The 26,040-nt window shown below is 59.4% G+C and overlaps 1 protein-coding gene across 2 annotated transcripts in view; it reads left to right on the top strand.

Moving 5' to 3' along the window:
* Positions 1-22,945, top strand: part of mmp11a (matrix metallopeptidase 11a) — a 193,644-nt gene extending 170,699 nt beyond the window's left edge. Inside the window, exon 8 of one of the 2 annotated variants that reach the window (XM_078226757.1) lies at positions 20,889-22,945. In XM_078226757.1, the coding sequence (XP_078082883.1) occupies positions 20,889-21,022 (134 nt within the window). In that variant the 3' untranslated portion in view covers positions 21,023-22,945. The remainder of the gene's footprint in view (positions 1-20,888) is intronic. The other variant, XM_078226758.1, reaches the window with a different exon arrangement.
* Positions 22,946-26,040: the final 3,095 nt, after the last annotated feature.

The raw sequence follows: 26,040 nt of genomic DNA, 5'->3' as shown, positions 1-26,040 counted from the left end.
GACCACCCTGCGGACACACCTCCCCCACACTGCAGACACACTTCCCCCTCACTGACCGCACATGCGGACACACCTCCCCCTCTACTGACCGCACCGCAGATACACCTCCCCTGCACTGACCACACTGTGGACTCACCTCCCCCACACTGACCGCACTGCGGATACACCTCCCTGCACTAACCGCACTGCGGACACACCTCCCCCGATACTGACAGCACTGCGGACACACCTCCCCCACACTGACCACACTGCGGACACACCTGCTCCGCACTGCAGGCACACCTCCCCCTCACTGACCGCACTGTGGACACACCTCCCCCACACTGATCGCACTGCGGACACACCATCCCCGCACTGAGGACACACCTCTCCCACACTGGCCACACTGCGAACACATCTCCTCCGCACTGACCGCACTGCGGACACACCTCCCCCCGCACTGACCGCACTGCAGATACACCTCCCCTGCACTGACCGCACTGCGTACTCACCTCACCCACACTGACCGCACTGCGAACACACAGCCCTCCACACTGACTGCGCTGCGGACACACCTCCTCCAACACTGACCGCACTGCGGACACACCTCCCCCAAACTGACCGCATGGTGGACACACCTCCCCCACACTGACCGCATTGTGGACACACCTACCCCGCACTGACCACACTGTGGTCACACCTCCCCCACACTGACAGCACTGCGGACACACCTCCCCCACATTGACCGCAGTGCGGACACACAACCCCCCGCACTGACCGCACTGCGGACACACCTCCCCCACATTGACCGCAGTGCGGACACACAACCCCCCGCACTGACCGCACTGCGGACACACCTCCCCCACGCTGATCGTACTGCGGACACACCTCCCACCACACTGACCGTACTGCGGACACACCTCCCACCACACTGACCGCACTGCGGATACACCTCCCCCCACACTGACCGCACTGCAGACACACCTCCCCCACACTGACCGCACTGCGGATACACCTCCCCCCACACTGACCGCACTGCGGATACACCTCCCCCCACATTGACCGCACTGCGGACACACCTCCCCCGCTCTGACCACACCGCAGACACAGCTCCCCCACACTGATCGCACTGTGGACACACCTCCCGCACACTGACCGCACTGCGGACACACCTCCCCCGCTCTGACCACACCGCGGACACAGCTCCCCCACACTGATCGCACTGTGGACACACCTCCCGCACACTGAACGCACTGCGGACACACCTCCCCGACACTGACCGCACTGCGGACACGCCTCCCCCCACCCTGACCGCACTGCAGATATACCTCCCCCCACACAGACTGTACTGAGGACACACTTTCCCCGCACTAGCCTCACTGCGGGCACACCTCGCCCGCACTAGCCTCACTGCGGGCACACCTCGCCCGCACTAGCCTCACTGCGGGCACACCTCGCCCGCACTAGCCTCACTGCCGGCACACCTCGCTCGCACTAGCCACACTGCGAATACAGCTCCTCCGCATTGACCGCACTGCGGATACACCTCCCCCACCCTGACTGCACTGCGGACACTGCTTCCCCACACTGACCGCAATGCGGGCACACCTCCCCTGCACTGACCGCACTGCGGACACACCTCCCTCACAATGACGGCACTGCGGACACACCACTCCCACGCTGGCCGCACTGCAGACACACCTCCCCCACACTGACCGCACTGTGGACACACCTCCCTCACAATGATGGCACTGCGGACACACCTCTCCCACGCTGGCTGCACTGCAGACACACCTCCCCCCACACTGACCGCACTGCGGATACACCTCCCCGCACACCGACCGCACTGCGGACACACCTCCCCCACACTGATCGCACTGTGGACACACCTTCCCCACATTGAAGGCACTGCGGACGCACCTCACCCACACTGATCGCACTGCGGACTCACCTCCCCGCACACCGACCGCACTGCAGACACACCTCCCCCACACTGACCGCACTTCGGACACACCTCCCCCACACTGAACGCACTGCAGATATACCTCCTCCACACTGACCACACTGTGGACACACCTCACCCACACTGACCGCACTGCAGATACACCTCACCTGCACTGACCGCACTGCGGATAGACCTCCCCCAACCTGACTGCGCTGCGGACGCAGCTCCCCCCACATTGACCGCACTGCAGACACACCTCCCCCACATTGACCGCACTGCGGACACAGCTCCCCCACACTGACCGCACTGCAGATACACCTCCCCCCACATGGACCGCACTGCAGAGACACCTCCCCCGCCCTGACCGCACTGCGGGCACACCTCCCCCCACACTGACCGCACAGCAGACACACCTCCCCCCACACTGACCGCACTGTGGACACAACTCCCCCATACTGGCCGCACTGCGGACACACCTCCCCCGCACTGACCGCACTGCAGATACACCTTCCCTGCACTGACCGTACTGCAGACGCACCTCACCCACACTACCCGCACTGCGGACACACCTCCCCCAACACTGATCGCACTGCAAACACACCTACCCCATGCTGCAGATACACCTCCCCCGCACTGACCGCACTGCGGATAGACCTCCCCCAACCTGACTGCGCTGCGGACGCAGCTCCGCCCACATTGACCGCACTGCAGACACACCTCACCCACTCTGCCCGCACTGCGGACACACCTCCCCCACACTGACCGTACTGCAGACACACTTCCCCACATTGACCGCACTGCGGACACACCTCCCCCCACACTGACCGCACAGCAGACACACCTCCCCCCACACTGACCGCACTGTGGACACACCTCCCCCATACTGGCCGCACTGCGGACACGCCTCCCCCGCACTGACCGCGCTGCAGATACACCTCCCCTGCACTGACCGTACTGCAGACGCACCTCACCCACACTACCAGCACTGCGGACACACCTCCCCCCACACTGACTGCACTGCGGACGCACCTCCCCCGACACTGATCGCACTGCAAACACACCTACCCCATACTGCAGATACACCTCCCCCGCACTGACCGCACTGCGGATACACCTCCCCCAACCTGACTGCGCTGCGGACGCAGCTCCCCCCACATTGACCGCACTGCAGACAGACCTCCCCCACATTGACCGCACTGCGGACACACCTCCCCCACACTGACCGCACTGCAGACACACCTCCCCACATTGACCACACTGCGGACACAGCTCCCACACACTGACCGCACTGCAGATGCACCTCCCCCCACATGGACCGCTCTGCAGAGACACCTCCCCCGCCCTGACCGCACTGCGGGCACACCTCCCCCCACACTGACCGCACAGCAGACACAACTCCCCCGCCCTGACCGCACTGCGGGCACACCTCCCCCCACACTGAGCGCACAGCAGACACACCTCCCCCCACACTGACTGCACTGCAGACACACCTCCCCCACACTGACCGCACTGCAGACTCACCTCATCCAAACTGACAGCATTGCGGACACACCTCCCCCACACTGACCACCCTGCGGACACACCTCCCCCACACTGCGGACACACTTCCCCCTCACTGACAGCACATGCGGACACACCTCCCCCTCTACTGACCGCACCGCAGATACACCTCCCCTGCACTGACCACACTGTGGACTCACCTCCCCCACACTGACCGCACTGCGGATACACCTCCCTGCACTAACCGCACTGCGGACACACCTCCCCCGATACTGACAGCACTGCGGACACACCTCCCCCACACTGACCACACTGCGGACACACCTGCTCCGCACTGCAGGCACACCTCCCCCTCACTGACCGCACTGTGGACACACCTCCCCCACACTGATCGCACTGCGGACACACCATCCCCGCACTGAGGACACACCTCTCCCACAATGGCCACACTGCGAACACATCTCCTCCGCACTGACCGCACTGCGGACACACCTCCCCCCGCACTGACCGCACTGCAGATACACCTCCCCTGCACTGACCGCACTGCGTACTCACCTCACCCACACTGACCGCACTGCGGACACACAGCCCTCCACACTGACTGCGCTGCGGACACACCTCCTCCAACACTGACCGCACTGCGGACACACCTCCCCCAAACTGACCGCATGGTGGACACACCTCCCCCACACTGACCGCATTGTGGACACACCTACCCCGCACTGACCACACTGTGGTCACACCTCCCCCACACTGACAGCACTGCGGACACACCTCCCCCACATTGACCGCAGTGCGGACACACAACCCCCCGCACTGACCGCACTGCGGACACACCTCCCCCACGCTGATCGTACTGCGGACACACCTCCCACCACACTGACCGTACTGCGGACACACCTCCCACCACACTGACCGCACTGCGGATACACCTCCCCCGCACTGTTCGCACTGCGGACTCACCTCCCCCGCACTGACTGCACTGCGGACACACCTACCCCCACACTAACCGCACTGCAGACACACCTCCCGCACACTGGCCGCACTGCGGACACACCTCCCCCGCACTGACCGCACTGTGGACACACCTCCCCCACACTGATCGCACTGCGGACACACCTCCCCCCACACTAACCGCACTGCAGACACACCTCCCCTGCACTGATCGCACTGCGGACACACCTCACCCCACCCTGACCGCACTGTGGACACACCTCCCCCACACTGATCGCACTGTGGACACACCTCCCCCACACTGATCGCACTGAGGACACATCACCCCCGCCCTGACTGCACTGCGGGCACTCCTCCCCCACACTAACCGCACTGCAGACACACCTCCCCTGCACTGATCGCACTGTGGACACACCTCACCCCACCCTGACCGCACTGTGGACACACCTCCCCCACACTCATCGCCCTGCGGACACACCAACCCCGCACTGACCGCGCTGAGGACACACCTCTCCCACACTGACCACACTGCGAACACATCTCCTCCGCACTGACCGCACTGCGGACACACCTCCCCCCCACACTGATCGCACTGCAGATACACCTCCCCTGCACTGACCGCACTGCGGACTCACCTCACCCACACTGACCGCACTGCGGACACACAGCCCCCCCACACTGACTGCACTGCGGACACACAGCCCCCCCCACACTGACTGCACTGCGGACACACCTCCTCCCACAATGACCGCACTGCAGACACACCTCCCCCACACTGACCGCACTGCGCACACACCTCCCGCACACTGACCGTGCTGCAGACACACCTCCCCTGCACTGATCGCACTGCGGACACACCCCACCCCACCCTGGCCGCACTGTGGACACACCTCACCCCACCCTGACCGCACTGTGGACACACCTCACCCACACTGACTGCACTCCAGACACACCTCCCCCACACTGACTGCACTGCAGACTCACCTCATCCAAACTGACAGCATTGCGGACACACCTCCCCCACACTGACCACCCTGCGGACACACCTCCCCCACACTGCGGACACACCTCCCCCTCACTGACCGCACATGCGGACACACCTCCCCCTCTACTGACCGCACCGCAGATACACCTCCCCCACACTGACCGCACTGCAGACACACCTCCCCCCACACTGACCACATTGCAGACTCACCTCATCCAAACTGACGCAACTCCCCCCACACTGACCGCACTGCGGATACACCTCGCTGCACTAACCGTACTGCAGGCACACCTACCCCACACTGACCACACTGCGGACACACCTCCCCCACACTGACTGCGCTGCGGACACACCTCCCCCAACACTGACCGCACTGCGGACACACCTCCCCCAAACTGACCGCATGGTGGACACACCTCCCCCACACTGACCGCATTGTGGACACACCTACCCCGCACTGACCACACTGTGGTCACACCTCCCCCACACTGACAGCACTGCGGACACACCTCCCCCACATTGACCGCAGTGCGGACAGACAACCCCCCACACTGACCGCACTGCGGACACACCTCCCCCACGCTGATCGTACTGCGGACACACCTCCCACCACACTGACCGTACTGCGGACACACCTCCCACCACACTGACCGCACTGCGGATACACCTCCCCCGCACTGTTCGCACTGCGGACTCACCTCACCCACACTGACCGCACTGCGGACACACAGCCCCCCCACACTGACTGCACTGCGGACACACAGCCCCCCCCACACTGACTGCACTGCGGACACACCTCCTCCCACAATGACCGCACTGCAGACACACCTCCCCCACACTGACCGCACTGCGCACACACCTCCCGCACACTGACCGTGCTGCAGACACACCTCCCCTGCACTGATCGCACTGCGGACACACCCCACCCCACCCTGGCCGCACTGTGGACACACCTCACCCCACCCTGACCGCACTGTGGACACACCTCACCCACACTGACTGCACTCCAGACACACCTCCCCCACACTGACTGCACTGCAGACTCACCTCATCCAAACTGACAGCATTGCGGACACACCTCCCCCACACTGACCACCCTGCGGACACACCTCCCCCACACTGCGGACACACCTCCCCCTCACTGACCGCACATGCGGACACACCTCCCCCTCTACTGACCGCACCGCAGATACACCTCCCCCACACTGACCGCACTGCAGACACACCTCCCCCCACACTGACCACATTGCAGACTCACCTCATCCAAACTGACGCAACTCCCCCCACACTGACCGCACTGCGGATACACCTCGCTGCACTAACCGTACTGCAGGCACACCTACCCCACACTGACCACACTGCGGACACACCTCCCCCACACTGACTGCGCTGCGGACACACCTCCCCCAACACTGACCGCACTGCGGACACACCTCCCCCAAACTGACCGCATGGTGGACACACCTCCCCCACACTGACCGCATTGTGGACACACCTACCCCGCACTGACCACACTGTGGTCACACCTCCCCCACACTGACAGCACTGCGGACACACCTCCCCCACATTGACCGCAGTGCGGACAGACAACCCCCCACACTGACCGCACTGCGGACACACCTCCCCCACGCTGATCGTACTGCGGACACACCTCCCACCACACTGACCGTACTGCGGACACACCTCCCACCACACTGACCGCACTGCGGATACACCTCCCCCGCACTGTTCGCACTGCGGACTCACCTCCCCCGCACTGACTGCACTGCGGACACACCTCCCCCCACATTAACCGCACTGCGGACACACCTCCCGCACACTGGCCGCACTGCGGACACACCTCCCCCGCACTGACCGCACTGTGGACACACCTCCCCCACACTGATCGCACTGTGGACACACCTCCCCCACACTAACCGCACAGCAGACACACCTCCCCTGCACTGATCGCACTGTGGACACACCTCACCCCACCCTGACCGCACTGTGGACACACCTCCTCCCACACTGACCGTGGTGGACACACCTCCCCCACACTCATCGCCCTGCGGACACACCAACCCCGCACTGACCGCGCTGAGGACACACCTCTCCCACACTGACCACACTGCGAACACATCTCCTCCGCACTGACCGCACTGCGGACACACCTCCCCCCCACACTGATCGCACTGCAGATACACCTCCCCTGCACTGACCGCACTGCGGACTCACCTCACCCACACTGACCGCACTGCGGACACACAGCCCCCCCACACTGACTGCACTGCGGACACACAGCCCCCCCCACACTGACTGCACTGCGGACACACCTCCTCCCACAATGACCGCACTGCAGACACACCTCCCCCACACTGACCGCACTGCGCACACACCTCCCGCACACTGACCGTGCTGCAGACACACCTCCCCTGCACTGATCGCACTGCGGACACACCCCACCCCACCCTGGCCGCACTGTGGACACACCTCACCCCACCCTGACCGCACTGTGGACACACCTCACCCACACTGACTGCACTCCAGACACACCTCCCCCACACTGACTGCACTGCAGACACACCTCATCCAAACTGACAGCATTGCGGACACACCTCCCCCACACTGACCACCCTGCGGACACACCTCCCCCACACTGCGGACACACCTCCCCCTCACTGACCGCACATGCGGACACACCTCCCCCTCTACTGACCGCACCGCAGATACACCTCCCCCGCCCTGACCGCACTGCGGGCACACCTCCCCCCACACTGACCGCACAGCAGACACACCTCCCCCCACACTGACCGCACTGTGGACACAACTCCCCCATACTGGCCGCACTGCGGACACACCTCCCCCGCACTGACCGCACTGCAGATACACCTTCCCTGCACTGACCGTACTGCAGACGCACCTCACCCACACTACCCGCACTGCGGACACACCTCCCCCAACACTGATCGCACTGCAAACACACCTACCCCATACTGCAGATACACCTCCCCCGCACTGACCGCACTGCGGATAGACCTCCCCCAACCTGACTGCGCTGCGGACGCAGCTCCGCCCACATTGACCGCACTGCAGACACACCTCACCCACTCTGCCCGCACTGCGGACACACCTCCCCCACACTGACCGTACTGCAGACACACTTCCCCACATTGACCGCACTGCGGACACACCTCCCCCCACACTGACCGCACAGCAGACACACCTCCCCCCACACTGACCGCACTGTGGACACACCTCCCCCATACTGGCCGCACTGCGGACACGCCTCCCCCGCACTGACCGCGCTGCAGATACACCTCCCCTGCACTGACCGTACTGCAGACGCACCTCACCCACACTACCAGCACTGCGGACACACCTCCCCCCACACTGACTGCACTGCGGACACACCTCCCCCGACACTGATCGCACTGCAAACACACCTACCCCATACTGCAGATACACCTCCCCCGCACTGACCGCACTGCGGATACACCTCCCCCAACCTGACTGCGCTGCGGACGCAGCTCCCCCCACATTAACCGCACTGCAGACAGACCTCCCCCACATTGACCGCACTGCGGACACACCTCCCCACATTGACCACACTGCGGACACAGCTCCCACACACTGACCGCACTGCAGATGCACCTCCCCCCACATGGACCGCTCTGCAGAGACACCTCCCCCGCCCTGACCGCACTGCGGGCACACCTCCCCCCACACTGACCGCACAGCAGACACAACTCCCCCGCCCTGACCGCACTGCGGGCACACCTCCCCACATTGACCACACTGCGGACACAGCTCCCACACACTGACCGCACTGCAGATGCACCTCCCCCCACATGGACCGCTCTGCAGAGACACCTCCCCCGCCCTGACCGCACTGCGGGCACACCTCCCCCCACACTGACCGCACAGCAGACACAACTCCCCCGCCCTGACCGCACTGCGGGCACACCTCCCCCCACACTGAGCGCACAGCAGACACACCTCCCCCCACACTGACTGCACTGCAGACACACCTCCCCCACACTGACCGCACTGCAGACTCACCTCATCCAAACTGACAGCATTGCGGACACACCTCCCCCACACTGACCACCCTGCGGACACACCTCCCCCACACTGCGGACACACTTCCCCCTCACTGACCGCACATGCGGACACACCTCCCCCTCTACTGACCGCACCGCAGATACACCTCCCCTGCACTGACCACACTGTGGACTCACCTCCCCCACACTGACCGCACTGCGGATACACCTCCCTGCACTAACCGCACTGCGGACACACCTCCCCCGATACTGACAGCACTGCGGACACACCTCCCCCACACTGACCACACTGCGGACACACCTGCTCCGCACTGCAGGCACACCTCCCCCTCACTGACCGCACTGTGGACACACCTCCCCCACACTGATCGCACTGCGGACACACCATCCCCGCACTGAGGACACACCTCTCCCACACTGGCCACACTGCGAACACATCTCCTCCGCACTGACCGCACTGCGGACACACCTCCCCCCGCACTGACCGCACTGCAGATACACCTCCCCTGCACTGACCGCACTGCGTACTCACCTCACCCACACTGACCGCACTGCGGACACACAGCCCTCCACACTGACTGCGCTGCGGACACACCTCCTCCAACACTGACCGCACTGCGGACACACCTCCCCCAAACTGACCGCATGGTGGACACACCTCCCCCACACTGACCGCATTGTGGACACACCTACCCCGCACTGACCACACTGTGGTCACACCCACCCCACATTGACCGCAGTGCGGACACACAACCCCCCGCACTGACCGCACTGCGGACACACCTCCCCCACGCTGATCGTACTGCGGACACACCTCCCACCACACTGACCGTACTGCGGACACACCTCCCACCACACTGACCGCACTGCGGATACACCTCCCCCGCACTGTTCGCACTGCGGACTCACCTCCCCCGCACTGACTGCACTGCGGACACACCTCCCCCCACACTAACCGCACTGCAGACACACCTCCCGCACACTGGCCGCACTGCGGACACACCTCCCCCGCACTGACCGCACTGTGGACACACCTCCCCCACACTGATCGCACTGCGGACACACCTCCCCCCACACTAACCGCACTGCAGACACACCTCCCCTGCACTGATCGCACTGCGGACACACCTCACCCCACCCTGACCGCACTGTGGACACACCTCCCCCACACTGATCGCACTGTGGACACACCTCCCCCACACTGATCGCACTGAGGACACATCACCCCCGCCCTGACTGCACTGCGGGCACTCCTCCCCCACACTAACCGCACTGCAGACACACCTCCCCTGCACTGATCGCACTGTGGACACACCTCACCCCACCCTGACCGCACTGTGGACACACCTCCCCCACACTCATCGCCCTGCGGACACACCAACCCCGCACTGACCGCGCTGAGGACACACCTCTCCCACACTGACCACACTGCGAACACATCTCCTCCGCACTGACCGCACTGCGGACACACCTCCCCCCCACACTGATCGCACTGCAGATACACCTCCCCTGCACTGACCGCACTGCGGACTCACCTCACCCACACTGACCGCACTGCGGACACACAGCCCCCCCACACTGACTGCACTGCGGACACACAGCCCCCCCCACACTGACTGCACTGCGGACACACCTCCTCCCACAATGACCGCACTGCAGACACACCTCCCCCACACTGACCGCACTGCGCACACACCTCCCGCACACTGACCGTGCTGCAGACACACCTCCCCTGCACTGATCGCACTGCGGACACACCCCACCCCACCCTGGCCGCACTGTGGACACACCTCACCCCACCCTGACCGCACTGTGGACACACCTCACCCACACTGACTGCACTCCAGACACACCTCCCCCACACTGACTGCACTGCAGACACACCTCATCCAAACTGACAGCATTGCGGACACACCTCCCCCACACTGACCACCCTGCGGACACACCTCCCCCACACTGCGGACACACCTCCCCCTCACTGACCGCACATGCGGACACACCTCCCCCTCTACTGACCGCACCGCAGATACACCTCCCCTGCACTGACCACACTGTGGACTCACCTCCCCCACACTGACCGCACTGCGGATACACCTCCCTGCACTAACCGCACTGCGGACACACCTCCCCCGATACTGACAGCACTGCGGACACACCTCCCCCACACTGACCACACTGCAGACACACCTGCCCCGCACTGCAGGCACACCTCCCCGTCACTGATCGCACTGCGGACACATCTCTCCCGCACTGGCTGCACTGCGGACACATCTCTCCCGCACTGACTGCACTGCGGACACACCTCCCCCACTCTGACTGCACTGCCGACACACCTGCCCGGCACTGATTGCACTGCGGACACACTTCCCCCCACACTGATCGCACTGTGGACACTCCTCCCTCCACACTGACCGCACTGCAGACACACCTCCCCCACACTGATCGCACTGTGGACACTCCTCCCTCCACACTGACCGCACTGCAGATACACCTCCCTCCACACTGACCGCACTGCAGATACACCTCCCCCCACACTGACCGCACTGCAGATACACCTCCCCCCACACTGACCGCACTGCAGACACACCTACCCCACACTGACCACACTGCGGACACACCTCCCCCACACTGACTGCGCTGCGGACACACCTCCCCCAACACTGACCGCACTGCGGACACACCTCCCCCAAACTGACCGCATGGTGAACACACCTCCCCCACACTGACCGCATTGTGGACACACCTACCCCGCACTGTCCACACTGTGGTCACACCTCCCCCACACTGACAGCACTGCGGACACACCTCCCCCACATTGACCGCAGTGCGGACACACAACCCCCCACACTGACCGCACTGCGGACACACCTCCCCCACGCTGATCGTACTGCGGACACACCTCCCACCACACTGACCGTACTGCGGACACACCTCCCACCACACTGACCGCACTGCGGATACACCTCCCCCGCACTGTTCGCACTGCGGACTCACCTCCCCCGCACTGACTGCACTGCGGACACACCTCCCCCCACATTAACCGCACTGCGGACACACCTCCCGCACACTGGCCGCACTGCGGACACACCTCCCCCGCACTGACCGCACTGTGGACACACCTCCCCCACACTGATCGCACTGCGGACACACCTCCCCCCACACTAACCGCACTGCAGACACACCTCCCCTGCACTGACCGCACTGCGTACTCACCTCACCCACACTGATCGCACTGAGGACACATCACCCCCGCCCTGACTGCACTGCGGGCACTCCTCCCCCACACTAACCGCACTGCAGACACACCTCCCCTGCACTGACCGCACTGTGGACACACCTCACCCCACCCTGACCGCACTGTGGACACACCTCCTCCCACACTGACCGTGGTGGACACACCTCCCCCACACTCATCGCCCTGCGGACACACCAACCCCGCACTGACCGCGCTGAGGACACACCTCTCCCACACTGACCACACTGCGAACACATCTCCTCCGCACTGACCGCACTGCGGACACACCTCCCCCCCACACTGATCGCACTGCAGATACACCTCCCCTGCACTGACCGCACTGCGGACTCACCTCACCCACACTGACCGCACTGCGGACACACAGCCCCCCCACACTGACTGCACTGCGGACACACAGCCCCCCCCACACTGACTGCACTGCGGACACACCTCCTCCCACACTGACCGCACTGCGCACACACCTCCCGCACACTGACCGTGCTGCAGACACACCTCCCCTGCACTGATCGCACTGCGGACACACCCCACCCCACCCTGGCCGCACTGTGGACACACCTCACCCCACCCTGACCGCACTGTGGACACACCTCACCCACACTGACTGCACTCCAGACACACCTCCCCCACACTGACTGCACTGCAGACACACCTCATCCAAACTGACAGCATTGCGGACACACCTCCCCCACACTGACCACCCTGCGGACACACCTCCCCCACACTGCGGACACACCTCCCCCTCACTGACCGCACATGCGGACACACCTCCCCCTCTACTGACCGCACCGCAGATACACCTCCCCTGCACTGACCACACTGTGGACTCACCTCCCCCACACTGACCGCACTGCGGATACACCTCCCTGCACTAACCGCACTGCGGACACACCTCCCCCGATACTGACAGCACTGCGGACACACCTGCCCCGCACTGTCCGCACTGCAGGCACACCTCCCCCTCACTGATCGCACTGCGGACACACCTCCCCCACTCTGACTGCACTGCCGACACACCTGCCCGGCACTGATCGCACTGCGGACACACTTCCCCCCACACTGATCGCACTGTGGACACTCCTCCCTCCACACTGACCGCACTGCAGACACACCTCCCCCACACTGATCGCACTGTGGACACTCCTCCCTCCACACTGACCGCACTGCAGATACACCTCCCTCCACACTGACCGCACTGCAGATACACCTCCCCCCACACTGACCGCACTGCAGATACACCTCCCCCCACACTGACCGCACTGCAGACACACCTCCCCCCACACTGACCACATTGCAGACTCACCTCATCCAAACTGACGCAACTCCCCCCACACTGACCGCACTGCGGATACACCTCGCTGCACTAACCGTACTGCAGGCACACCTACCCCACACTGACCACACTGCGGACACACCTCCCCCACACTGACCGCACTGTGGACACACCTCCCCCACACTGATCGCACTGCGGACACACCATCCCCGCACTTAGCGCACTGAGGACACACCTCTCCCACACTGGCCACACTGCGAACACATCTACTCCGCACTGACCGCACTGCGGACGCACCTCCCCCCGCACTGACCGCACTGCAGATACACCTCCCCTGCACTGACCGCACTGCGTACTCACCTCACCCACACTGACCGCACTGCGGACACACCTCCCCCCGCACTGACCGCACTGCAGATGCACCTCCCCCACACTGATCGCACTGCGGACACACCATCCCCGCACTGAGGACACACCTCTCCCACACTGGCCACACTGCGAACACATCTCCTCCGCACTGACCGCACTGCGGACACACCTCCCCCCGCACTGACCGCACTGCAATACACCTCCCCTGCACTGACCGCACTGCGTACTCACCTCACCCACACTGACCGCACAGCGGACACACAGCCCCCCACACTGACTGCACTGCGGACACACCTCCTCTCACACTGACCGCACTGCGGACACACCTCCCACCAAACTGACCGCATGGTGGACACACCTCCCCCACACTGACCGCATTGTGGACACACCTCCCCCGCACTGACCACACTGCGGTCACACCTCCCCCACACTGACAGCACTGCCGACACACCTCCCCCACATTGACCGCACTGCGGACACACAACCCCCCACACTGACCGCACTGCGGACTCACCTCCCCCACACTGATCGCACTGAGGACACATCACCCCCGCCCTGACTGCACTGCGGGCACTCCTCCCCCACACTGACCGCACTGCAGACACACCTCCCGCCACACTAACCGCACTGCAGATATACCTTCCCCACACTGACCGCACTGTGGACACACCTCACCCACACTGACCGCACTGTGGACACACCTCACCCACACTGATCGCACTGCGGACACACCAGCCCTGCACTGACCGCGCTGAGGACACACATCCCCCTCACTGATGGCACTGCGGACACTCCTCCCCCCACACTGACCGCACTGCGGACACACCTCCCCTGCACTGACTGGACTGCAGATACACCTCCCCCACACTGACCGCATTGCGGACACACCTCCCCTGCACTGACCGGACTGCAGATACACCTCCCCCACACTGACCGCACTGCGGACACACCTCCCCTGCACTGACCGGACTGCAGATACACCTCCCCCACACTGACCGCACTGCGGACACACCTCCCCTGCACTGACCGGACTGCAGATACACCTCCCCCACACTGACCGCACTGCGGACACACCTCCCCTGCACTGACCGGACTGCAGATACACCTCCCCCACACTGACCGCACTGCGGACACACCTCCCCTGCACTGACCGGACTGCAGATACACCTCCCCCACACTGACCGCACTGCGGACACACCTCCCCTGCACTGACCGGACTGCAGATACACCTCCCCCACACTGACCGCACTGCGGACACACCTCCCCTGCACTGACCGGACTGCAGATACACCTCCCCCACACTGACCGCACTGCGGACACACCTCCCCTGCACTGACCGCACTGCAGATACACCTCCCCCACACTGACCGCACTGCGGACACACCTCCCCTGCACTGACCGGACTGCAGATACACCTCCCCCACACTGACCGCACTGCGGACACACCTCCCCTGCACTGACCGGACTGCAGATACACCTCCCCCACACTGACCGCACTGCGGACGCACCTCCCCTGCACTGACCGGACTGCAGATACACCTCCCCCACACTGACCGCACTGCGGACACACCTCCCCTGCACTGACCGGACTGCACATACACCTCCCCCACACTGACCGCACTGCGGACACACCTCCCCTGCACTGACCGGACTGCAGATACACCTCCCCCACACTGACCGCACTGCGGACACACCTCCCCTGCACTGACCGGACTGCAGATACACCTCCCCCACACTGACCGCACTGCGGACACACCTCCCCTGCACTGACCGGACTGCAGATACACCTCCCCCACACTGACCGCACTGCGGACACTCCTCCCCCCACACTGACCGCACCGCTGGACACACCTCCCCTGCACTGACCGGACTGCAGATACACCTCCCCCACACTGACCGCATTGCGGACTCAAACAAAAGAACAAACAACAAAGAACAAAGAACAATACAGCACAGGAACAGGCCCTTCGGCCCTCCAAGCCTGTGCCGCTCATGTGCCCAACTAGGCCAGTCGTTTGTATCCCTTTATTCCCAGTCTGTTCATGTGGCTATCTAGATAAGCCTTGAACGATCCCAGCATGTCCGCCTCAATCACCTTGCTTGGCAGTGCATTCCAGGCCCCCACCACCCTCTGTGTAAAATACGTCCTTCTGATATCTGTGTTGAACCTTGCCCCCCCTCACCTTGAACCTGTGACCCCTTGTGTTCGTCACCTCCGACCTGGGAAAAAGCTTCCCACTGTTCCCCTATCTATGCCCTTCATAATTTCATACACCTCTATTAGGTCGCCCCTCATCCTCCGTCTTTCCAGGGAGAACAACCCCAGTTTACCCAATCTCTCCTCATAGCTAAGACCCTCCATACCAGGCAACATCCTGGTAAACCTTCTCTGTACTCTCTCCAAAGCCTCCACGTCCTTCTGGTAGTGTGGCGACCAGAACTGGACGCAGTATTCCAAATGTGGCCTAACCACCGTTCTACACAGCTGCAACATCATATGCCAAGCGTGTCTGCGTGGGTTTCCTCCGGGTGCTCCGGTTTCCTCCCACAGTCCAAAGATGTGCGGGTTAGGTTGATTGGCCATGCTAAAAATTGCCCTTAGTGTCCTGAGATACGTAGGTTAGAGAGATTAGTGGGTAAATATGTAGGGATGTAGGGGTAGGGCCTGGGTGGGATTGTGGTCGGTGCAGACTCGATGGGCCGAATGGCCTCTTTCTGTACTGTAGGTTTTCTATGATTTCTATGATACCCCGTCCAATAAAGGCAAGCATGCCATATGTCTTCTTCACCGCCTGTGCTGCCACCTTTAAGGATCTGTGGACTTGTACACCCAGGTCCCTCTGTGTGTCTGTACTCCTGATGGTTCTGCCATTTATTGTATAGCTCCCCCTTACATTAGATCTACCGAAATGCATCACTTCGCATTTATCTGGATTAAATTCCATCTGCCATTTCTCCGCCCAATGTTCCAGCCTATCTATATCCTGCTGTATTCTCTGACAATGTTCATCACTATCCGCAACTCCAGTAATCTTTGTGTCGTCCGCAAACTTACTGATCACACCAGCTACATCTTCCTCCAAATCATTTCTATATATATATATCACAAACAGCAGCGGTCCCAGTACAGAGCCCTGCAGAACACCACTAGTCACAGACCTCCAACCGGAAAAAGACCCCTCCACTGTTACCCTCTGTCTTCTATGGCTAAGCCAGTTCTCCACCCATCTAGCTAGCTCACCTTTTATCCCGTGAGATTTAACCTTTTGCACCAGCCTGCCATGAGGGACCTTGTCAAACGCTTTACTAAAATCCATATAGACGACATCCACAACCCTTCCCTCGTCAATCGTTTTTGTCACCTCCTCAAAAAACTCAACCAAATTTGTGAGGCATGACATCCCTCGTACAAAACCATGCTGTCTATCGCTAATGAGATTATTCAGTTCTAAATGCGCATACATCCTATCTCTAAGAATCTTCTCCAACAGTTTCCCTACCATGGATGTCAAGCTCACCGGCCTATAATAACCCGGGTTATCCTTGCTACCCTTCTTAAATAACGGGACCACATTTGCTATCCTCCAATCCCCTGGGACCTCACCTCTGTCCAGTGAAGAGACAAAGATTTCTGTTCGAGACCCAGCAATTTCATCTCTTGCCTCCCTGAGTAGTCTAGGATAGATGCCATCTGGCCCTGGGGATTTGTCTGTCTTAATGTTTCCTAAAAAACCTAACACTTCCTCCCTTGTAATTGAGATTTTTTTCTAACGTGTCAACACATCTCTGTGAGACACTACCAGTCAACATGTCCCTCTCCTTTGTGAATACTGATGCAAAGTATTCGTTTAGAATCTCACCTACTTCCTTTGGTTCCAAGCGTAATTCCCCTCCTTTGTCCCTGAGAGGTCCGATTCTTTCCCTAACAACCCTCTTGTTACTAACGTATGTATAAAATGCCTTAGGATTCTCCTTAATCCTGTCTGCCAAGGACATTTCGTGACCCCTTTTTGCCCTTCTAACTCCCTGCTTGAGTTCTTTTCTCCTTTCTCTGTATTCCTCCAGTGCTTCATCTGTTTTTAGCTGCCTGGACCTCATCTATGCCTCTTTTCTCTTTTTGATTAGACCCACAATTTCACTGGTTATCCGCGGCTCTCGAATCCTACCTTTCCTATCCTTCCTCTTTACAGGCACATGCCTTTATAAATCGGAGTATCGAGTATAAAAGTTGGAGTGTTATGGTAAGGTTATATAAGGCATTGGTGAGGCCGAATTTGTAGTATTGTGTACAGTTTTGGTCACCTAGTTACAGGAAGGATATAAATAAGGTTGAAAGAGTGCAGAGAAGGTTCACAAGGATGTTGCCGGGACTTGAGAAGCTGAGTTACAGAGAGAGATTGAATAGGTTGGGACTTTATTCCCTGGAGCATAGAAGATTGAGGGGAGATTTGATAGAGGTGTATAAGATTTTGATGGGTATAGATAGAGTGAATGCAAGCAGGCTTTTTCCGCTGAGGCTAGGGGAGAAAAAAACCAGAGGGCATGGGTTAAGGGTGAAAGGAGAAAAGTTTAAAGGGAATATTAGGGGGGGCTTCTTCACACAGAGAGTGGTGGGAGTGTGGAATGAGCTGCCGGATAAAGTGGTAAATGCGGGGTCACTTTTAACATTTAAGAAAAACTTGGACGGGTTCATGGATGAGAGGGGTGTGGAGGGATATGGTCCAAGTGCAGGTCAGTGGGACTAGGCAAAAAATGGTTCGGCTCAGACAAGAAGGGCCAAAAGGCCTGTTTCTGAGCTGTAATTTTCTATGGTTCTATGCCTGCCCTGCAGTTCTATCAACTGCTCCTTAAAAGACTCCCACATGCCAGATGTGGATTTACCCTCGAACAACCTCTTCTAATCAACAGCCACCAAATCCTGCCTAATCCAGCTGTAGTTAGCCTTCCCCCAATTCAGCACCTTACCCATAGGACAACACTCAGCTTTTTCTATTACTATCCTAAAGTTTACAGAATTGTGGTCACTATTTGCCACATAGAACATAGAACATAGAAAGCCACAGCACAAACAGGCCCTTCGGCCCACAAGTTGCGCCGATCACATCCCCACCTCTAGGCCTATCTATAGCCCTCAATCCCATTAAATCCCATGTACTCATCCAGAAGTCTCTTAAAAGACCCCAACGAGTTTGCCTCCACCACCACCGACGTCAGCCGATTCCACTCACCCACCACCCTCTGAGTGAAAAACTTACCCCTGACATCCCCCCTGCACCTACCCCCCAGCACCTTAAACCTGTGTCCTCTCGTAGCAACCATTTCAGCCCTTGGAAATAGCCTCTGAGAGTCCACCCTATCCAGACCCCTCAACATCTTGTAAACCTCTATCAGGTCACCTCTCATCCTTCGTCTCTCCAGGGAGAAGAGACCAAGCTCCCTCAACCTATCCTCATAAGGCATGCCCCCCAATCCAGGCAACATCCTTGTAAATCTCCTCTGCACCCTTTCAATGGCTTCAACATCTTTCCTGTAATGAGGTGACATGTTCCCCTATTGAAACTTTGATGACCTGACCGGGCTCATTCCCCAGTACTAGGTCCAGTATAGCCCCCTCTCTGGTTGGACTGTCAACATATTGTTCCAAAGACCCTTCCTGTACGCATTTTATAAATTCTTCCCCGTCCAGGCCCCCAGCCCGAAGCGATTTCCAGTCTATACAAGTCTAACACCTCCCCCCCAGTGACCGCACTGCAGACACACCTCCCCCCACACTGACCGAACTGCAGACACACCTACCCCACACTGCAGATACACCTCCCCTGCACTGACCGCCCTGCGGACACACCTCCCCCACCCTGACTGCACTGCGGACACAGTTCCCCCACACTGACTGCACTGCAGGCACACCTCCCCCCGCACTGACCGCACTGCGGACACACCTCCCCCGCACTGACCGCACTGCGGACACACCTCCCCCTGCACTGACCGCACTGCGGACACACCTCCCTCACATTGACGGCACTGCAGACACAGCTCTCCCACACTGGCCGCACTGCAGACTCACCTCACCCACACTGACCGCACTGCGGACACACCTGCCCCCGCACTGACCGCACTGCGGATACACCTCCCTGTACTGACCCACAGGGAGTACACCCATCACCCTGTCCTCCAGAAGGTGCAGTTAAGACTAATAGAATGAGGAGAATGGAGAGAAAATAGAAACAACATTTACTGTTAAGATGTTCTCTGGATTTTGCCGTCCAGTAGGACGGTATAGATTCCATCTTGCCCACCCTATCCTATTGAGGAGGTGTTATTGAGAGGAAAGGAGCCTGGTTCTACCCTGGGAGAGAAGTAAAGGTTGTGCGGAACTGGGCTATGACTGGGTTCAGAAAGACCAAGGGTATGTGAGGAACCAGTGCAGAAATCACACCTTCAGCCTGGTTCACCAAACAGTGAGCAATATACAAGGACATGTTGCTGATCAATTGTCCCTTTCACACTGTTAACATGATAAAGATTTTGATGGTGAATTGTACTCTGGGACTTTCTTCTCCATATTCTAACTGTGATCTCTTTGTTGATAGGTGATGCTTACTTTCTCCGAGGAAGATATTACTGGAAGTTTGACCCTGTGCAGCTGAGGGTGCAGGAAGGATACCCCCGGCTGATTGGCCACGATTTCTTTGGATGTTCTTCTGCCCCTCAGCCATACACATGACTCCGAAAGATGTCCCAGGTTGCTGGAGCTACTCGTGGAGATTCTTCTGAAGCCAATACTATAACCTTCCTGGCTACCTTTCGCTCTGGCTCTTTCCCATTTTCCCACTTACTTTCCTGGGATTTTCTTCTGGACAATGATCCGGAGTTAGGTCGAATCTCAATTTTTGGAAAAATAGAGAAAGATTTGGCATGAGCTTTTTCCTGCAGTCTTGGAATAACTGAGGGCCCATCTCTTAGAATAGCTGCTCTTATTATACATAACTGTAGAATGTTCTGGAAAGCCTCAGAAGAAAGTGAATATTGAGCAGTTATCTGGTCACTCTTTTTTCAGCTTGCCAGAACTGATTACATTCTCTGTATTAGTTGATACTTTCTTGGGCTGGGCATTATTTAGAGGATTTGCCTTTTCATGTAAAGGTCTGTAATCAGATTTGGACACTCAGTTTGACAGTTCAACAATTATTCCCATAGGAGTCTCAGAGCTGGGGTCACACGTAGCTTGGACACTTACCTACCTGGGAATGCAGGAACTGATAGTGAGGAATAGAGTACAAATTCACAGAATTCCCTGTGAACGGCGATCCATTAGAGAGTCCATCACGCTACCCCGTCAGTTACCAGCCAGGCTGTCAGAAGAATCGAGAAGTGATCAAACACCAGGTTTGTCCACAGTGTCTGCACACTTACCAGTATTGAGGTCCTGTGATTCAGTGGGATATTTACTGCCTCTTTATGGTGCTGACCTCAGATCACTAGGTTGCAGGTTCAATCCCTGGTCGGCTGAGATTAACTTCAATAATGAATAATGCCAGGCACTCCCACTTCACAGTGAGGGCAAAACCAGGCACAGGTTGAGGGGGTGACCTTCACCCATTGCCTGATCCTGCCCTCACCCCCTGCCCTCCTTCTCACCCACTGCTTCATCCTGCAGCCCCCTGCCCTCACCCACTACTTGGGCCTGCCCTCACCCCCCTGCCCCCTTCCTGGAAGGATTCCTGAACAGTGACCAGGGCTGAGTCCCCTGGTTAATTATCAACTCCCCACCCTTGGGGCACTGAGGCATTTGATGCTACTTTTCACTGCATAAGTCACAGTGTTCAGAAAAAGATGTCTGCCAAACGAGTTTAGGTTTAATCCTGATTCACTCCAGCTGATTTTTGAAATAATAGCTAGTGACATTTTCAGATGTAACATCAGTCAAATGAATAGGACCCAGGCAATGATCTGAGCTGGGACTGAGCTGGGGTTGAGCTGGGACTGAGCTGGGGTTGAACTGGGACTGAGCTGGGATTGTCTGTGATGGGCTGCATTTTTCTCATTGGGTTTCAGGGATGAAACGAGATCAAATAGTGTTCCTGAATCCCATACTAGCTTGCTGGTAATGAGAGCAGGCTCGGAGGCAGTATCCTTACTGACCGTCTCCAAGCTCACTATGCAGGTGGGCTTTACCTCAGCCCTCTGCAACGGGTGAGGTGGGCACTGCTCACTGGACAGCGGGAAAACATCCTAACATGACAGTCCTCACTTTCCCCCACTCCCACCCCCAAATCTGCCATCACAGACCTGGGGAAATTTAGCCCAATGCGTCTTCATCAGAGTGGGAGGAGGATGTGGAATGTGCTCAGTTTGGAAACTAACTGGTTAAAACTGAATAGCGACTGATTGTCTCATATCGGGTTCCAGACTATTTTGCCAGTCAGACTCGAAACAAAGGGAAGTTTTTCTCTGGGAGGGTATGCGAAGTGTATAAAATGTCAGACCAATTCTGATTGGCTCTATGATGGACGTGTGAACAGCGGCCCTGACATGCTTGGATTGTGCTACGCTCAGACCTGGGAATAACAACATTCTTACTCTCCCAACATGTCTCTGGACCAATACTTGTTTTTGTATTTTTGACAATAAATCATGTTTTCTACACAGTTCTATGTTTTCTTTTCGATATGAATCTGTCCCTGACTCACTGTGCTCCAGGCTGTCAGTATAAGGGAGCTGCTCCCACCCAGTGAAGCAGGAGTCTCAGTCGCAGAGAATTATCCACAGGGTGTGATGTTCCTCATCACCTAGTGCCCTGGCTCAAAGGGCATCTGGACTGGTTCAGTGGAAGACAGGGTGACTTCTACTGTTCAGTGGCCTGATCACACTGATTGTCTTTGCTTGCGTGAAGGAGCAGCTTGAAGGAGAAATCACTGGAAGCAAGTGAATAGAACATCAGTCAATGTGGATGAAGGATCTCTGCATTCACAGTGAAAGGATTCTGCTACCTTTAGATGGGTTTAGAGGAAATCTCAAGATGGATTCCTGATATGACAATTTTTTAAACCTCGTTACTGAGATATGGCTGGTGTCCTGAGTGAATTAATGTGTAGAGTGGAATTTTAACCTTCGTCCACCATTCCCAAAGGCAAAACAGGATGTAGGCACATTCTCTCTCTCTTGTTCTTTCCCATGTGAATCATAGGATCCCTACAATTCAGAAGGAGGCCATTCGGCCCATCAAGTCTGCATCAACTCTCCAACAGAGCATCTTACCCAGGCCTTATCCCCATAACCCCATGCATTTACCCCACTAATCCCCCTAAGCTATACACCTTTGGAGACTAAGGGGCAACTTAGTATAGCCAATGCACCTAATCAGCACATCTTTCGGACTGAGGGAGGAAACCGGAGCACCCGAAGGAAACCCACACAGACATGGGGAGAACATGCACATTCCACACAGACAGTGACCTGAAGCCGGAATTGAACCCCGGTCCCTGGCTCTGTGTGGCAGCCACCATTGTGCCACCATGCTGTGATTCTAATTAAAATTTAAAGTGCTGATGGTGTGGATGGTAGACGTGATTCGGTGGTGGGAAGCTTTTCATGGTGGTATGGTGGGCTATGATAGAGGCTCCTGGACAAGCAGGGAGATTCTGCATCCTGACCACAACTTCCCTGCTCAACTCTATTGCTGTTAATATAAAACGTATTGAGAGCACTAAAGGCGACACAGGTATTTTTCAAATTGAAATTCTACTGGTAAATATTTCACATTACAATGGTTTCACTTAGAAATTTTAGAAACTCTACAGCACAGAAAGAGGCCATTCAGCCCATCAAGTCTGCACCGACCACAATCCCACCCAGGCCCTACCCCCATAGCCCTACATATTTTATCCACTAATCTACGCAGCCCAGGACACTAAGGGGCAATTTTAGCACAGCCAATCAACCTAACCCACACATCTTTGGACTGTGGGAGGAAACCGGAGCACCCGGAGGAAACCCACGCAGACACGAGGAGAATGTGCAAACTCCACACAGACAGTGACCCAAGCCGGGAGTCGAACCCGGGACCCTGGAGCTGTGAAGCAGCAGTGCTAACCACTGTGCTACCGTGCCGCCCCCACTGTGCTACCGTGCCGCCCCCACTGTGCTACCGTGCCGCCCCCACTGTGCTACCGTGCCGCCCCCACTGTGCTACCGTGCCGCCACTGTGCTACCGTGCCGCCCCCACTGTGCTACCGTGCCGCCACTGTGCTACCGTGCCGCCACTGTGCTACCGTGCCGCCACTGTGCTACCGTGCCGCCACTGTGCTACCGTGCCGCCCCCACTGTGCTACCGTGCCGCCACTGTGCTACCGTGCCGCCCCCACTGTGCTACCGTGCCGCCCCCACTGTGCTACCGTGCCGCCCCCACTGTGCTACCGTGCCGCCACTGTGCTACCGTGCCCCCACTGTGCTACCGTGCTGCCACTGTGCTACCGTGCCCCCACTGTGCTACCGTGCCCCCACTGTGCTACCGTGCCACCACTGTGCTACCGTGCCCCCACTGTGCTACCGTGCCCCCACTGTGCTACCGTGCCGCCACTGTGCTACCGTGCCGCCCCCACTGTGCTACCGTGCCGCCACTGTGCTACCGTGCCGCCACTGTGCTACCGTGCCGCCCCCACTGTGCTACCGTGCCGCCCCCACTGTGCTACCGTGCCCCCACTGTGCTACCGTGCCGCCACTGTGCTACCGTGCCGCCCCCACTGTGCTACCGTGCCGCCACTGTGCTACCGTGCCGCCCCCACTGTGCTACCGTGCCGCCACTGTGCTACCGTGCCGCCCCCACTGTGCTACCGTGCCGCCACTGTGCTACCGTGCCGCCCCCACTGTGCTACCGTGCCGCCACTGTGCTACCGTGCCGCCCCCACTGTGCTACCGTGCCCCCACTGTGCTACCGTGCCGCCCCCACTGTGCTACCGTGCCGCCACTGTGCTACCGTGCCGCCCCCACTGTGCTACCGTGCCGCCACTGTGCTACCGTGCCGCCCCCACTGTGCTACCGTGCCGCCACTGTGCTACCGTGCCGCCCCCACTGTGCTACCGTGCCGCCACTGTGCTACCGTGCCGCCCCCACTGTGCTACCGTGCCCCCACTGTGCTACCGTGCCGCCCCCACTGTGCTACCGTGCCCCCACTGTGCTACCGTGCCGCCCCCACTGTGCTACCGTGCCGCCACTGTGCTACCGTGCCGCCCCCACTGTGCTACCGTGCCACCCCCACTGTGCTACCGTGCCGCCACTGTGCTACCGTGCCGCCACTGTGCTACCGTGCCGCCCCCACTGTGCTACCGTGCCCCCACTGTGCTACCGTGCCGCCACTGTGCTACCGTGCCGCCCCCACTGTGCTACCGTGCCCCCACTGTGCTACCGTGCCGCCACTGTGCTACCGTGCCCCCACTGTGCTACCGTGCCCCCACTGTGCTACCGTGCCGCCCCCACTGTGCTACCGTGCCGCCACTGTGCTACCGTGCCGCCCCCACTGTGCTACCGTGCCGCCCCCACTGTGCTACCGTGCCGCCACTGTGCTACCGTGCCGCCCCCACTGTGCTACCGTGCCGCCACTGTGCTACCGTGCCCCCACTGTGCTACCGTGCCGCCACTGTGCTACCGTGCCGCCCCCACTGTGCTACCGTGCCGCCACTGTGCTACCGTGCCGCCCCCACTGTGCTACCGTGCCCCCACTGTGCTACCGTGCCCCCACTGTGC

Source organism: Mustelus asterias, chromosome 13, assembly GCF_964213995.1.
Source record: "Mustelus asterias chromosome 13, sMusAst1.hap1.1, whole genome shotgun sequence".
Lineage (NCBI taxonomy): Eukaryota > Metazoa > Chordata > Chondrichthyes > Carcharhiniformes > Triakidae > Mustelus > Mustelus asterias.
This window is presented reverse-complemented; position numbering and strand designations above follow the sequence as displayed.